At 39.7% G+C, this 13,228-nt stretch overlaps 1 protein-coding gene across 1 annotated transcript in view; it reads left to right on the top strand.

Annotated features, from left to right (window-relative positions):
- The window catches only part of LOC128232465 (synaptonemal complex protein 3-like), a 52,340-nt gene that overhangs the window by 33,520 nt on the left and 5,592 nt on the right, over positions 1-13,228 (top strand). The window contains exon 5 of the mRNA XM_052946031.1: positions 13,007-13,106. Coding sequence (XP_052801991.1) covers positions 13,007-13,106 — 100 coding nt within the window. The remainder of the gene's footprint in view (positions 1-13,006; positions 13,107-13,228) is intronic.

Raw genomic sequence — 13,228 nt, 5'->3', positions numbered from 1 at the left:
CGATTAAAGTAAAAACTTGTGACATTTTTGAATGAACTATTGTTCTTTTTCGACTAGGGCTAAACGATAGCAGTCATATCATTCTTTGTATAAAATAATTAATTAAAATATGCAGGAGTTGTTAAAATAACAATAGCAATAAGCATTGACAAATGTAACAGCCGACACTGGTAAACAATAACTGTCACGTGATTGTTGTTTTATCCCCGCCAATTTAGGTCATGCAAATATTGTTGTTTATAGATAAAAAATAAAAGTGTCAGCGGCTGCCATCGAATATGTAGACACAAATATCTGTAAATTATGTGTAAGAAAAACATTTTATAACATTTTATGGTTAAATATCAAATAACAGTGCTCTAAGTGTGAGTGGTGAAATCGAAAGTAAATTTTCTAAGTTGACACCGGTGACCTAGTTTCACAATTTAATCTCAATTTCGGACGGTGGTGTTTATGGATTTTAAATCACAGAATGGTTTGGAAATACTTGTCATTGAGTCAATGTAAAGCTTGTGTTTATTCTAAATTACATGTTTATTCATGTTTGAGTTAATATAGTGTAAAAACAATGAAAGAGTTGAACACATACAAGTGTCATTGACATTTACTGATGCCGGGATTTGTAACTGCATAACATTTAGATAAAACAATACGGAAAACTATTTTGAATACGTCCATTACAATTTGTAATGAACTTGACATTTCACTTTAAGTGAGATTTGTTGTTGTAATCAAGGAATAGTCTTTAAAATGAAAAATAAACAAGCATAAAGTATAGATGCCCTGTGAACGCATACTCAAAATGGCGGAGTTGGGAGAAAATAAAAATATCCGATACATAATTATGGATTTCTCTGTCAGTTTACTATTATTGGTACATAAAATTAAGTCACATGCTAGATTTATTATTTTGCTATGTGATTTTTATGTACTGATGTGGTAATTTGCTGCAAGATTAGAATTTGAAGTGGATTTGTTGAACATCCCATGGTAAATATCCCGGTCCGAAAATATCCGGACTTAGCATGGATCGGGTTACACACAACTCGGTCCAAATATAATCGGACCCCGCATGGTAAGGGTTAATTATTGGTAGTTTAAAATAGCTAGTGACGTGTATGGGGATTTTCCATTAAAAAAACGAGACAGGCACGCGTCAAGCATGCGCTGTGAACTTTGAAGGCATGTTTGACCTCTGTCTCTTTTAGTCGCGATTTTCCGAAAATCTTGAATAATAACATCATCTTTTTTCATTATTTATTTAATTATCGATGTTTATATTACACAAAAATGCATTTGTTGCGAAAAAATAAGCAACAAATATGTTAATAAATGACCGTAAATAAGCATGGCACATTTTGGAACAATCATGCGGGAATCGATAGAGGGACATTTTGGAACAATCATGCGGTAATCGATAAAGGGACAATTTGAAACAATCATGCGGGAATAGATAAAGGGGCAATTTGGCACAATCATGTGGGAAAGGGTTAAAGCCCTGTTTTCTTGTTTCTCAGTGTCCATACCCCTCTTTTCTTGCTTCACCACACGTTTGTTTAGGCACTCCCTGGCGTAATAACCTTGCTCATGACAATTGAAGCACTCAACGTTGTTGCTTCTCCTCCGTGGCCGATTTTGCCTCGAAGCCTGTTCTAAATGTTCAACTCGCTGCAACAGTCGTTCTAGAAGCTGTTGCTGGTTGTCAGGTGATGCGGGTTTGCTCTCATCCCTCCGTTTTGCTGTCTGGGCTTAAGGTCACAATGTCTTTACGTCCGCTGTTTGTCGTAACTGTAACGTAACTCTTCACTCTCACCCCATAGCTCGTCAACGTCAAAAGTGCGTCTGGCTGCATTTCTGCCCCTATCACCCCTCACTCCAGCCTTCATCTGTATCCAGCTCACCACGTGGAACACGGTCTCATCTATATTGCGCGGCTCCTTGTTAAACTCTAGGGCAAACCTAGCTTCTTGATCTTGCAAATCGTTAAAGAATCGCCTAGTGAGAGCTTCGTCCCGTGTACGCCTGTCCCTATGCCGATGGGCTTTGTCGTAAAGACGCTTTAATTTGGACGCGAAATCTTCAGCGGTCTCACCATGTTTTTGGTATCGTCTGCTGAATCTAACAGCAAACAATTGTTCTGTTACGGTATAGACTGCCTGTTAATTCCCCGACTAGGGCCTCATAATCACTCGGAACGTCCGCTGATATCTGAGAAAACACAAACTCACTTGTCGCCCCTTGATCTTCGGTAACAAATTGTCTAGGTGCTCTTCAAAGTCCCAGCCTTATCGGTCAGCAATTGTCTCGAACTTCGTTAACCAGGCGGTCCAGTTTTCTTTTCCCGTAAATGGTGGCAATTTAAAGTTAGGCTGGTTTTGTCGCCTGTCTCTAGACGCGTGTCTCCTCGCCTGTCTTTCAAATGCCATTTGCCAGTCCAGCCTCTCGACGCCATAGTCGTTGTCCATGTGGCGGGCTCTCATGTGCTCGGGGTTAACAACCTCACCCCGTCGGATGTTATGGGATATATTTGCATCAGCTCCCCATCTGTATTCATGTGCGGCTACTTCTGGTTCCGGGCCTCTCATCGGTCAGTATCTCTCGCTGGTATATTGCGCTTCCCCTGGCACATGTGCACGCTGCGCCTCTTTTAATACCCGTAGCTCGGTGACCACCTCTTTCAAAACACCAGCCATGTCTGACATCATTGCTGACATTTGCGCCTGGGTTGGTTCACTTACGTCAGGATGCGTATGCCGCTCATCAGAATTTGCGTTGCGGTATGGGCTGCAGTCGCCACCCTCCTCTTGTCCACCGGATTGCTCTCGTGCTCCCATCCTTGTTGGGCTTCTAGTTCTGGGGAAAGAACCTCTTCGTCGCTTTCGTGGCTTGCCATGTTATGCGTAGATGCGTTTCACTGGAATGGTATAGAATAACCAATCCCACTTCTGACACCAAAATGTAGGGGGCTCGCCCTAGTTTCACGCTTTTGAATGTACTTGAAGCAAATGTATATCGCAACTTGACTTCAACTTCTTGTGGGCCGTGCGAACAAGCTCACCTTGGCTCTCAAGTAACCAGCTCAACTCTGATATTACGCAGACATTCTGTAGTTCGTACCAATTTCAACCACGTATTGAAAACAGTTTATAAGTTTTAACAGTTTTATTGCATTAATAAAGGTGGAACATCACTCGAACTGGGTACAAATGTTTATACAGAAATATTATGTATTTATATCATAATATTTATTAAAAGTCACTATGTTTTCGCTGGTGCACACGTTCCGAAAAAGCCGTATTATATATAATATAATTTATTTGTTATATTATTCATGAATCTAGCGGTGTTATTTCTGTAGTACAACGCGGTTTTAATATTGTTCTGGTAATGGCAATCTAAGCCAGATTACTCACAAAAGTCACCCTACTTGCTTATAAAAGTTGTCTGTGCTCTACTGGCTAAGGTCACAAATCCGAACACTTTTTGAGGTTTTTCACAATTATCTTGGAGAATTTTTGTTGAAGTAAGTTAAAATTGCGTATGAAACATCTTTGGTTAATGTGACATCCTCTGTCAAAGTACAGATTCACAATCTCACCAATTTTATGTCGAAAATCGTTCATTTTATGGACAGTAAATCACCCTTAAATTTATGCTATGGAGGGCACAAATACTGAACACTTGCAAATCGAAAATACATGGTCATACAATTATAATTAATAAGTATGGTCCATTAAATAAACACTTAGCTGCAAAGTTATTTATTGTTTCTGATGTTTTTCAAAACATGCAATTCAAATGCAAAGTGTGATTTCTATTTATAAATATCTTGAATGTAGGTCAACATAACTGCAAAACCTAAAGATGCGTGTGCGCCCTCTGACTTCATCCCCCATGTGCTTCATTTTGATCTTTAAGGTATAAACATTGAATGGCATTTTTTTAGAAAAATACCTAACAAAACATTAGATGAAACTTCGCAAGTGTGACCAAGGCAACGCGTGTTTTAGCCGGTGTTTGGGATTTGTGCCCTGTTCGGTATAACTTCAACATGTATACACGTTCTGAATAATATTAATACTGTAGGACTTGATCAATTTTATCAAAAATGAACGTTAGTAAAAATACTTATAAATGTTCAATTCATACAAAGTCACATAAGTCACATGCTTGCTGAGTGATAATTTTATCAAGTAGTTCTTTAATGTAACTATTGTAATTATTTCAGTTGAAATTGAGATTTATTACTTTAGGAAACGTAACGTGGTTCTGCACTGAACAAAGGCTTGACTCAGACTGACTGCCAACGAAAATCGTGGCGCTTTTATACTCGCACAGTTGGCGAAATGCTACTGCCAAGAAAATGTTGGCAGTGCCAAGAAAAATGATGGCAGTGACAACGATTTGAATGGCGGTCATGTGACCGCCACAAAATAGAACAGGAATCATAAACAAATCAAAAGGATGAGTCACCTTATATATGACGGCACTTGACCTTAAAAGAGCGGAAGTTGCGCAGAATAACAAAATGGCTGACACTGTGCGAGTACAGAAACTTTACAATAAATAATGCAAGAAATATGGATATAACGTCGCACCAGCGGTGAGGAAAACAAATGCATTTTAACACCAACATATCGAGGAAAGCTATTGTTGAACGATTTAAATTTAAAGCATGCATCTGTTAAAAAAGTTTATTTAATGCTTACAATTACTGGGTGGGGTAAAGTTTATCTGAAGTGCACTTTTGGCAAATGTAAATACAGAGTCAGTTCATGATACTTTTACCCCTCCGAATGTCATCATGTTCTGAATAAAATCGGGTAAGTTTTAATTAAGATAACTTTAAATATAATAGGTTACATTTATAATGTTAAGATTTCCTAAATTTATGTCTTTTGTGTCCCAAGATCTTACTCCAAATAATTGTACATTGACGGATTTTTTTACGATTTTTGATATAGCAAACCCTTCACGTACAAATTGTTTTGTACAAAAAGTGGGTAGTTATTCTGATCGGGATTCTGGGTTAAAGCATATTGCGTCTATAAAATATCATAAAAACAAGAAATATTACCAGATTAGATTATTTTATATCAGCTCCGTACACAAAAAATTAATATCCAACGAATAATTACGAGTTTGACGGGTTTTCTTCATTTCATTTTGTCAAAACATAACGATATATACATGAAGGGCACCTGCAAGGCTTCAGGGCACAATTCTAAAACAATCGGAACATTTCGGCCATGGCCGAGTTGTTACGATTGTAGTAACAAAGTCTACCTTGCAGCTTGTCGGAGTTGGCCGAGTTATTACGATTGGGTCAAGTTGTTCCGCTTGGCATAATTGTTGTCTGTATCGTCAACTTGCGTTTTATTGGAATTTAGGTAAATAATTAGAGGTTTATACACGGCGTAGCCGGACTGTTGAGTGATAATTGGCCCGAGTGACTCATAATGGCCTGAGATCTAGTTGAGGGACATTATGAGCACGAGGGCCAATTTTCACTCAACGGCCCGGCTACGCTGTGTATTAACCTCTTTAATACATGTTTGTTTTTCTTATTTTGCAAGTTTAAAGTTTACCTGCAATCCAGTTGTGCATTCTCATTTCGCTTGACTACGATGAGATAACTCACTCTCAAATTAAATTGACTTATTATTATTAAGTTTTTGAGAGTGAGCCAAACAGCCAAACAACATTTTGTTGTCACATTTATGTATTGTTACTGAATAAGGAGTGGCTGGCCATGACAAGTTCAACTAAGTGGGAGACGTGAATAATAAACCACAGTCAGTGAAAAGGACATTTATTCAATGTCAAAACAAAATAATAAATACAAGTTTGACATCCTCGTAACATATTATTCACGACTAGCACATTGGGCGTCCAAATAACCGCCCAATAATGAATAACCGTGTAACAATCTAACCAAAATATACTAGAACAAATGCCTAAACATGTATATGTTTAAAGAAATGAGTTGATTGCACTACGAATATACAACATAAATAAATGCATAAAAATAATATATACATAGATTATTTGAATATGTATGGAGGTGGATTTGGGAGGTGGAGGAAAATTATGCAAAATATTTTGCTCAAAATATGCAAGCATGTATCTCAGAAGATTTTTCTAGAATGGCTGACGCGGGAGGCTAGCAATAGGCTGACACCCACCACGTGACCACTGGTCACGGCTTGGAACGCTGATAAGCCAAGCACACACCACGTGACCACTGGTCACGGCGTGGAACGCTGATAAGCCACGCTTTAGATGTAACCGGTTAAACCCGCACATTTAGCAAGGGGTGATTCAGTACAACCCGCAGATCCATAAAACATTTTATGTCGGCATAAAATTATATTTATGTATTGCTACTGAATAAGGAGGGGCTGGCCATGACAAGTTCAACTTAGTGGGAGACGTGAATAATAAACCACAGTCAGTGAAAAGGACATTTATTCAATGTCAAAACAAAATAATAAATACGAGTTTGACATCCTCTTAACATATTATTCAAGACTAGCACATTGGGCATCCAAATAACTGCCATAAGTGTAACCACACGACGCCCAAAGAGAGGATTGTTGGCATGGCACTGCGCCGTAGATGTTGTTAAGGATGGTTAGCTTATGAGGCTGGGAACCTAATCTGTGTGAATTCAATTTTAACATATACGAAACCAGTTTAATTTATGTTTTCCTATATAACGTGAAAAAAGAAAATGAAATGAAAATCTATCAAAAGAAAAACACTTTGACAACGTACTTGTTATAAAGGCTACGGCATAGACATGTTAGATAACATAGCAACACTACACACATATGTACAAGTTACAAGCAAAAACAAGTGAATACAAACAGTTTTCTTACACAGTACACAATAAAATAGAACCCCCGCTTTTCACGATGGGCAACACAGTTAAAATTGGACCTCCGCTTCGTAACGGTAGGTAACACTGTTAATAAACATATTTATATAGAACCTCCGCTTCGTAACGGTAGGTTACACTGTTAATAAGCATAATATTATTGAAAGTAGGACCTCCGCTTTGTAACGGTAGGTACCACTGTTAATGAACATATTGAAATAGAACCTCCGCTTTGTAACGGTAGGTACCACTGTTAATAAACACATTGAAATAGGACCTCCGCTTCGTAACGGTTGGAAACACTGTTAATACAAATATTAAAATGGGACCTCCGTTTCGTCACGGTAGGTAAAACGTTAAAATGTTTACCCCTACTTTATCACAGTGAGTAATAGACATAGTTTGACCCCCCACTGGGTCATTGTAGAAACAATAGGAACAGGTAATGGCACACTGAAAGTCAGGGAGCAAAATGGCGACCCCGTTCCCCTAACTGGTAATAGGCACTGGTTTCGGACGGATGTACTTTAGATATGCATTAGAACGCCAGCGGCCATGTTGTTGAATCTGTGTTGCAGGCATATGCAATAGATAGGCGTGAGTAGTGCCTCCGATCTGCAGAGAATGACTCGTAAAGCGTTTTGGGTCAAGATTACATTTTATAACGCATTGCCTTAAAACCTGCGACACGCAGATGTAGTTATTGGAATGCCATGGGGGTGATGAAATAGGGGGCCCTGATAAGCGCATGAGCGGCGTAGATAACGAGTTACAGCCCGAACCAGACAGAGTGATTTTAAAGGCTGTCGGGACAAGGGAATCCTGGCGCCCCGACCCTCGGAGTGTTTATAAGCTTGTAACTCAACCTGAACACCGGATACTTTACCGTTTGGGTATTCAAACTGAATGCCTGCCTTTTGGATCAAATTGTTTTGACCTAACTTTGATAATGCCAATTCGCCTATGCGGAATAGACCGAAAAAAGCAACCAGTATCATAGCTTTATATAACACCGCATAATAGCCGTTCACGCAGACGGATGGTAAATAAGAAATTGTTTTCTAGGTCGTTGAGGCAGAACGCGAGCCGTTTGTCTTTCGCACCATCACGCCGAAGACCGCGTAACAATTCGGAAAGTTTTGAATTTTATTAACAAATGCAATAGCAGATACGTATGATGTGACTGTAGAAGGTTTGAGCTGACGATGTTGACAAGTGGCAATAAACTGTGTAAGATGTACTACTGGTACGGGCAAAGGAGCGCATTGTGGGTAATACCGTTGGTGAAAGGCCATGTAATGCTTCCAAGCATTTCTATAGCTATTCATCGTGGAGGGTGCCAGAGACGTATTAAGAAGGGTACACACCCTGTAGTTCAGAAAATTGTGGTCAGGTGTTCTGGCACCAGAGTTGCACCAGAGTTGAGTCTATGTCCATGTGGGGCGCTAAATGACGGAACTTGTCGACCTGAAGGCGAGAAAGTAGACCAGGTAAAACATTTTTTTGCCTGGAATGTGCTCCGACTTCACCAAAATATTGAACTTCATACACGCTATTACCATGCGACGGACCAAAACCATAATATTCGAAACTTTATACGTTTGTCTATTAATTATATGTGTGACAGAAATGTTGTCAGTGTGTAACACAATGCAACGATTTTGTAACTGTTGACCTCATAGCTCCAAAGCCAAAACAATAGGAAAAAGTTTTTTTAACGTTATGGCTGTGTTTGTGCAGATACTGTGTTGAAAGAGGTACATGCCATTAACCAAAATTCTGTGTGTAACCTGTCCCATGGCAAAGGTGCAGATGCTCGGGCCATACGAAACTGGGTGTCGTAGAAAGCAAATGCAAGACCTGGGCGCTGTGAAGCGATATCCCGAACTATCTCCATATACTTCATGAGCTGGGATGTCCATGACTCAATGGTAGTAATTTTCTTAGCTTTGTGTGGTGGTGAGATAGATATATTGGATTGATTGTCCGCATGTAAAGAAAATGTTGGAGATTGGTGTTGATTGATTGATGCCGGCAGAAGCGAAGCTATGTCCATATATTTATGTGCCCAGATAGCTTTTTGGACCGACTTCTTTATTTGCGACAGGATTGGGGAGCTAATAGGCTCAGAATATTGAATTGGTGTGCCATTACCTGTTATTAATTCCGAGTGTTGGCGAGAAGGGTAGTCTGTGTCTTCCACAGTGTCGCTAGTCTGAAGTGTCGCTTCCAGGAATATGAACAGTCTGAACACCTCCAGGAGGGATAGACATTGTGTGGATGGTTGATCTTCTCAGACGTGAACTGTTAGGGTTCGGAGGGGCTCGGATGACTATCTCAGCTTCACTTTCGGAATCTTCATGAGATAATGCTATGAAGTGATGATTGTTCATCGATGTAGAAGATACAGACGGATTTGCCAGAACCGGTGCTTCTGCCTCCGCCTCACAATCAAAATTGTCATGTGACAGCAAAAGCCTAGTATGTTTTGACACGTTTGGAAAGGTATCTGGAAAAGCTGTGGCGCTGGCCGTTTTCTTACTTCTAGGCCGTCTAGTCCGCCTCTCAGTTGCCACCTTCTTATTTCGTCCTGCAGTCAGGGCATGACGAGAGTTGTCTCGACTTGTTCCATGTAGTGGAATTGGTGCTTCTTTGTTAGTGTCTGTGTCGGGGCAGCAAGGACAACTAGATACTGTGGCAGCCTTACGTTTTTGACGCCGCATCTGAAAAATATCAAAACCTATAGAAAAGAACCATGCACCGCACAAAGCAACAGAAAAAATGTCATGCTGCACCGAAGAAGGTTGACCCGCGCCACAACGTGGTCACAATGTGCACCGCACAAAGTCAAAAGATGTGCACAATGAACTGAATAAAAACATGACCCGCGCCACACCGTGGTCGCAATGTGCACCGCACAAGGTAAAAAAATGTGCACCGCACAAAATAAAAAAGTTGACCCGCGCCACACCGTGGTCGCAATGTGCACCGCACAAGGTCAAGAAATGTGCACCGCACAAAATAAAAAAGTTGACCCGTGCCACACTGTGGTTGCAATGTGCACCGCACAAGGTCAAAAAATGTGCACCGCACAAAATAAAAAAACTGACCAGCGCCACACCGTGGCCGCAATGTGAACCGCACAAGGTCAAAAATGTGCACCGCACTAAATAAGGTTGACCCGCACCACACCGTGGCTGGAATGTGCACCGCACAAGGTAAAAAATGTGCACCGCACTAAAAAAAAAAAATGTTGACCCACGCCACACCGTGGTCGCAATGTGCACCGCACAAGGTCAAGAAATGTGCACCGCACAAAATAAAAAAGTTGACCCGTGCCACACTGTGGTCGCAATGTGCACCGCACAAGGTCAAAAAATGTGCACCGCACAAAATAAAAAAGTTGACCCGCGCCACACCGTGGTCGCAATGTGCACCGCACAAGGTCAAGAAATGTGCACCGCACAAGGTCAAGAAATGTGCACCGCACAAAATAAAAAAAGTTGACCTGTGCCACACTGTGGTCGCAATGTGCACCGCACAAAATAAAAAAGTTGACCCGCGCCACACCGTGGTCGCAATGTGCACCGCACAAGGTCAAAAATGTGCATCGCACTAAATAAGGTTGACCCGCACCACACCGTGGTTGGAATGTGCACCGCACAAGGTCAAAAATGTGCACCGCACTAAAAAAAAAAATGTTGACCCGCGCCACACTGTGGTCGCAATGTGCACCGCACAAGGTCAAAAATGTGCACCACACTAAATAAGGTTGACCCACGACACACCGTGGTCGCAATGTGCACCGCACAAGGTCTAAAATGTGAAGACTGCAAAAATAACAATGACCACACCGTGGTCACATTCCAAAGCCACCTGCGGACACCTTGTGCACCACACAGACAAGAACATGAGCATACCCCACTGAAAACAGTGAAATCATGCCGCACTGTGGTAACAAACAATATTATTCAATTAATAAAACTGTTAAGATGTATTTTCAACTAATCAAACTGAAATATCAAGCATAAAGCTTATCGTAATGGAATATCATTGACGAAGTTGAATATTCTTCATAAATTAAAGAAATGCAAAGCTATTCCAAACTTTTGCGTAATGTACCAAGCTAGTTATTGAAACATAAAAACTTAACTTGCGTATCACTTGACTGTGGTACTGAAGGCTGCAACTATGGCTGCCCGAAGATTAGACAAAAGTTTGAACTGCCCGTCTCTGGAAAGGTAGCAACCATCCGAACTGAAGTGTTTTGCCTTTGCCTCTGCCGACCAAAATCCCTTGAATCGCCATAGATATGCACGCCCATGAAAACGGGAATGCAGATTGATGTGAAGTTGTATGTTCAAAGCATCCACTCGATCATTAAACCACTCAATGTCAACTGGGTAGCGGATTTGCACAGATGCTGGACATCGATGTAACACTTGGCATACTATGACCTGTGTAATGTTCAAAATATGAAGTGCACTGTCAACTATATCACAAATTTGATTTGTAATGCCTTGCACGGTTAATTTAGAGTTATATACGTCATTAGTGCCAATCAGTAATATGAGAACATCCGGAGAAAAGTCGGCCACTCTTCCAATTTTAGTTTTGAGAACCGCTGCTGAGGCCCCAGGAAAGCCAGAGTACTGTATCATGGGTCGTCCGTGTAAACCTAATCTTTCTCTCGAATGAAAGTTCGAAGTCGAGATACAAAAGAATGTCCAAAAATTTGCCCTTTCATGGGCACGGCCATTTTAAATCGCTTATGTCCTTACGACACACATGTAGGTCAAAGACCCTTACATCCACAGGCTGAGTAATCCGTTTTCTAAATAGCGCAAACCGTACAATGTTTCACAACGTTAAAAGGCATCGGAAGGTTGAGTCATGCAAATAATCGCGAAATCCCTGTACAAATGTGTTACTTTATATATGTATTAATGTGTTTTAATGCATTAAATGCTTGTTTTGTGCAAAATAACTTTTCACTTACATGGTAAAATATGAATATAAACCTTCATGATCGATTTCAACCATAAAATACTTCACTTGATACAATTTCAATATTTTTCAAACACCCCCGGTTTTTGCACAAACCCGTTTAGATGTTAGGGATTGGAAGAATCCCGTATAACAAGTCTATTATTTTAGACTACCCAAGATCTGGGCACAACAATATTTAAGGCTTTTAAGTGACTGATTCAAAGGTGAAAATTTACACAAATTCAGTGGTTGAAATTAACACAAGTCCACAAGCCCTGCACTAGTAAAATGTCTTCCGGGCTTGCTCAAATTCTGAATTTTATATAGCATGGCTTGTTAGAAAATTTGATGCCAAGCTATAGCATATGAATTCGGGCTTGTTCATCCAAAAGTCTTATTTCAATGACTGCCAATTGGACTTATTCATAATGACAAAGCTAAGTTATGGATAATTGTACTAAAACACACACTTAACAATAAATATACAATAAATAGACATTTAATTACAACAATGAGAAAACCACAAGCAAATTCCAAAGCCTACCCATATCTTACCCATTTCATGAAATGAATATATTAATTTTGAACTCATTACTGTAGATCAAAGTTGTGACCTTAAATGAAAATAAACAACACTCAAATTATCCAGAATGCTTGATCCTACAGTCATTAAACTGATTGGAATAATGATTGTGAATTATCATGCTCCCAAAAAGGTGAGGCCAATTGATTTTGAGGTCAGTATATCAAAGTTCAATGTTGTGAACTTAAATTGAAAAAAACAAACTCAAATTATCCAGAATGTTTGATCCTACAGTTATCAAACTGAGTAGGAATAATGATCATGAATTGTTATTATCCCAAAAAGTTGGGGCCTATTGATTTTCAGGTCAATGGTCACTGGTGAAAGTCATTGTGACCAATTAAATAATTGCAGAATTATTGTCTAATCTTCAAAAACACCTCCATAATCCTAGTTTATAATGATATATCATATGATGATATATATTCATGTATTGGTAGAACAAAAATGTATCTTTAATCTAAAACATGTTTTGCTAATCCAACAGAACCATTACAGTATATAGTTGATATGACCAGCCTTTTAAAATGCTCTAAATATCACATCCTTTGCAGGCAGAGACTACAGGAAGAGTACTACAAGCAGGTGAATGCAGTATTCCAGCAATGGGAGTCAGACTTGGACAAAACCAAGGACCAGGAAGGAAAGCTTGCGGTATGCAAATATGCAAGATAAGCAAGTGTTGGTAGTCTTTCATTTTTTTAATCATATTCTAATTCATTTTTTTATGAGGGCATAAGTTGCTATATATTTTAAATGTAGCCATTGAAAACACA

The sequence above is a fragment of the Mya arenaria genome, chromosome 4 (genome assembly GCF_026914265.1).
Source record: "Mya arenaria isolate MELC-2E11 chromosome 4, ASM2691426v1".
Lineage (NCBI taxonomy): Eukaryota > Metazoa > Mollusca > Bivalvia > Myida > Myidae > Mya > Mya arenaria.
Note: the sequence above shows the minus strand (reverse complement) of the source record. Positions and strands in the feature narration are given on the sequence as shown.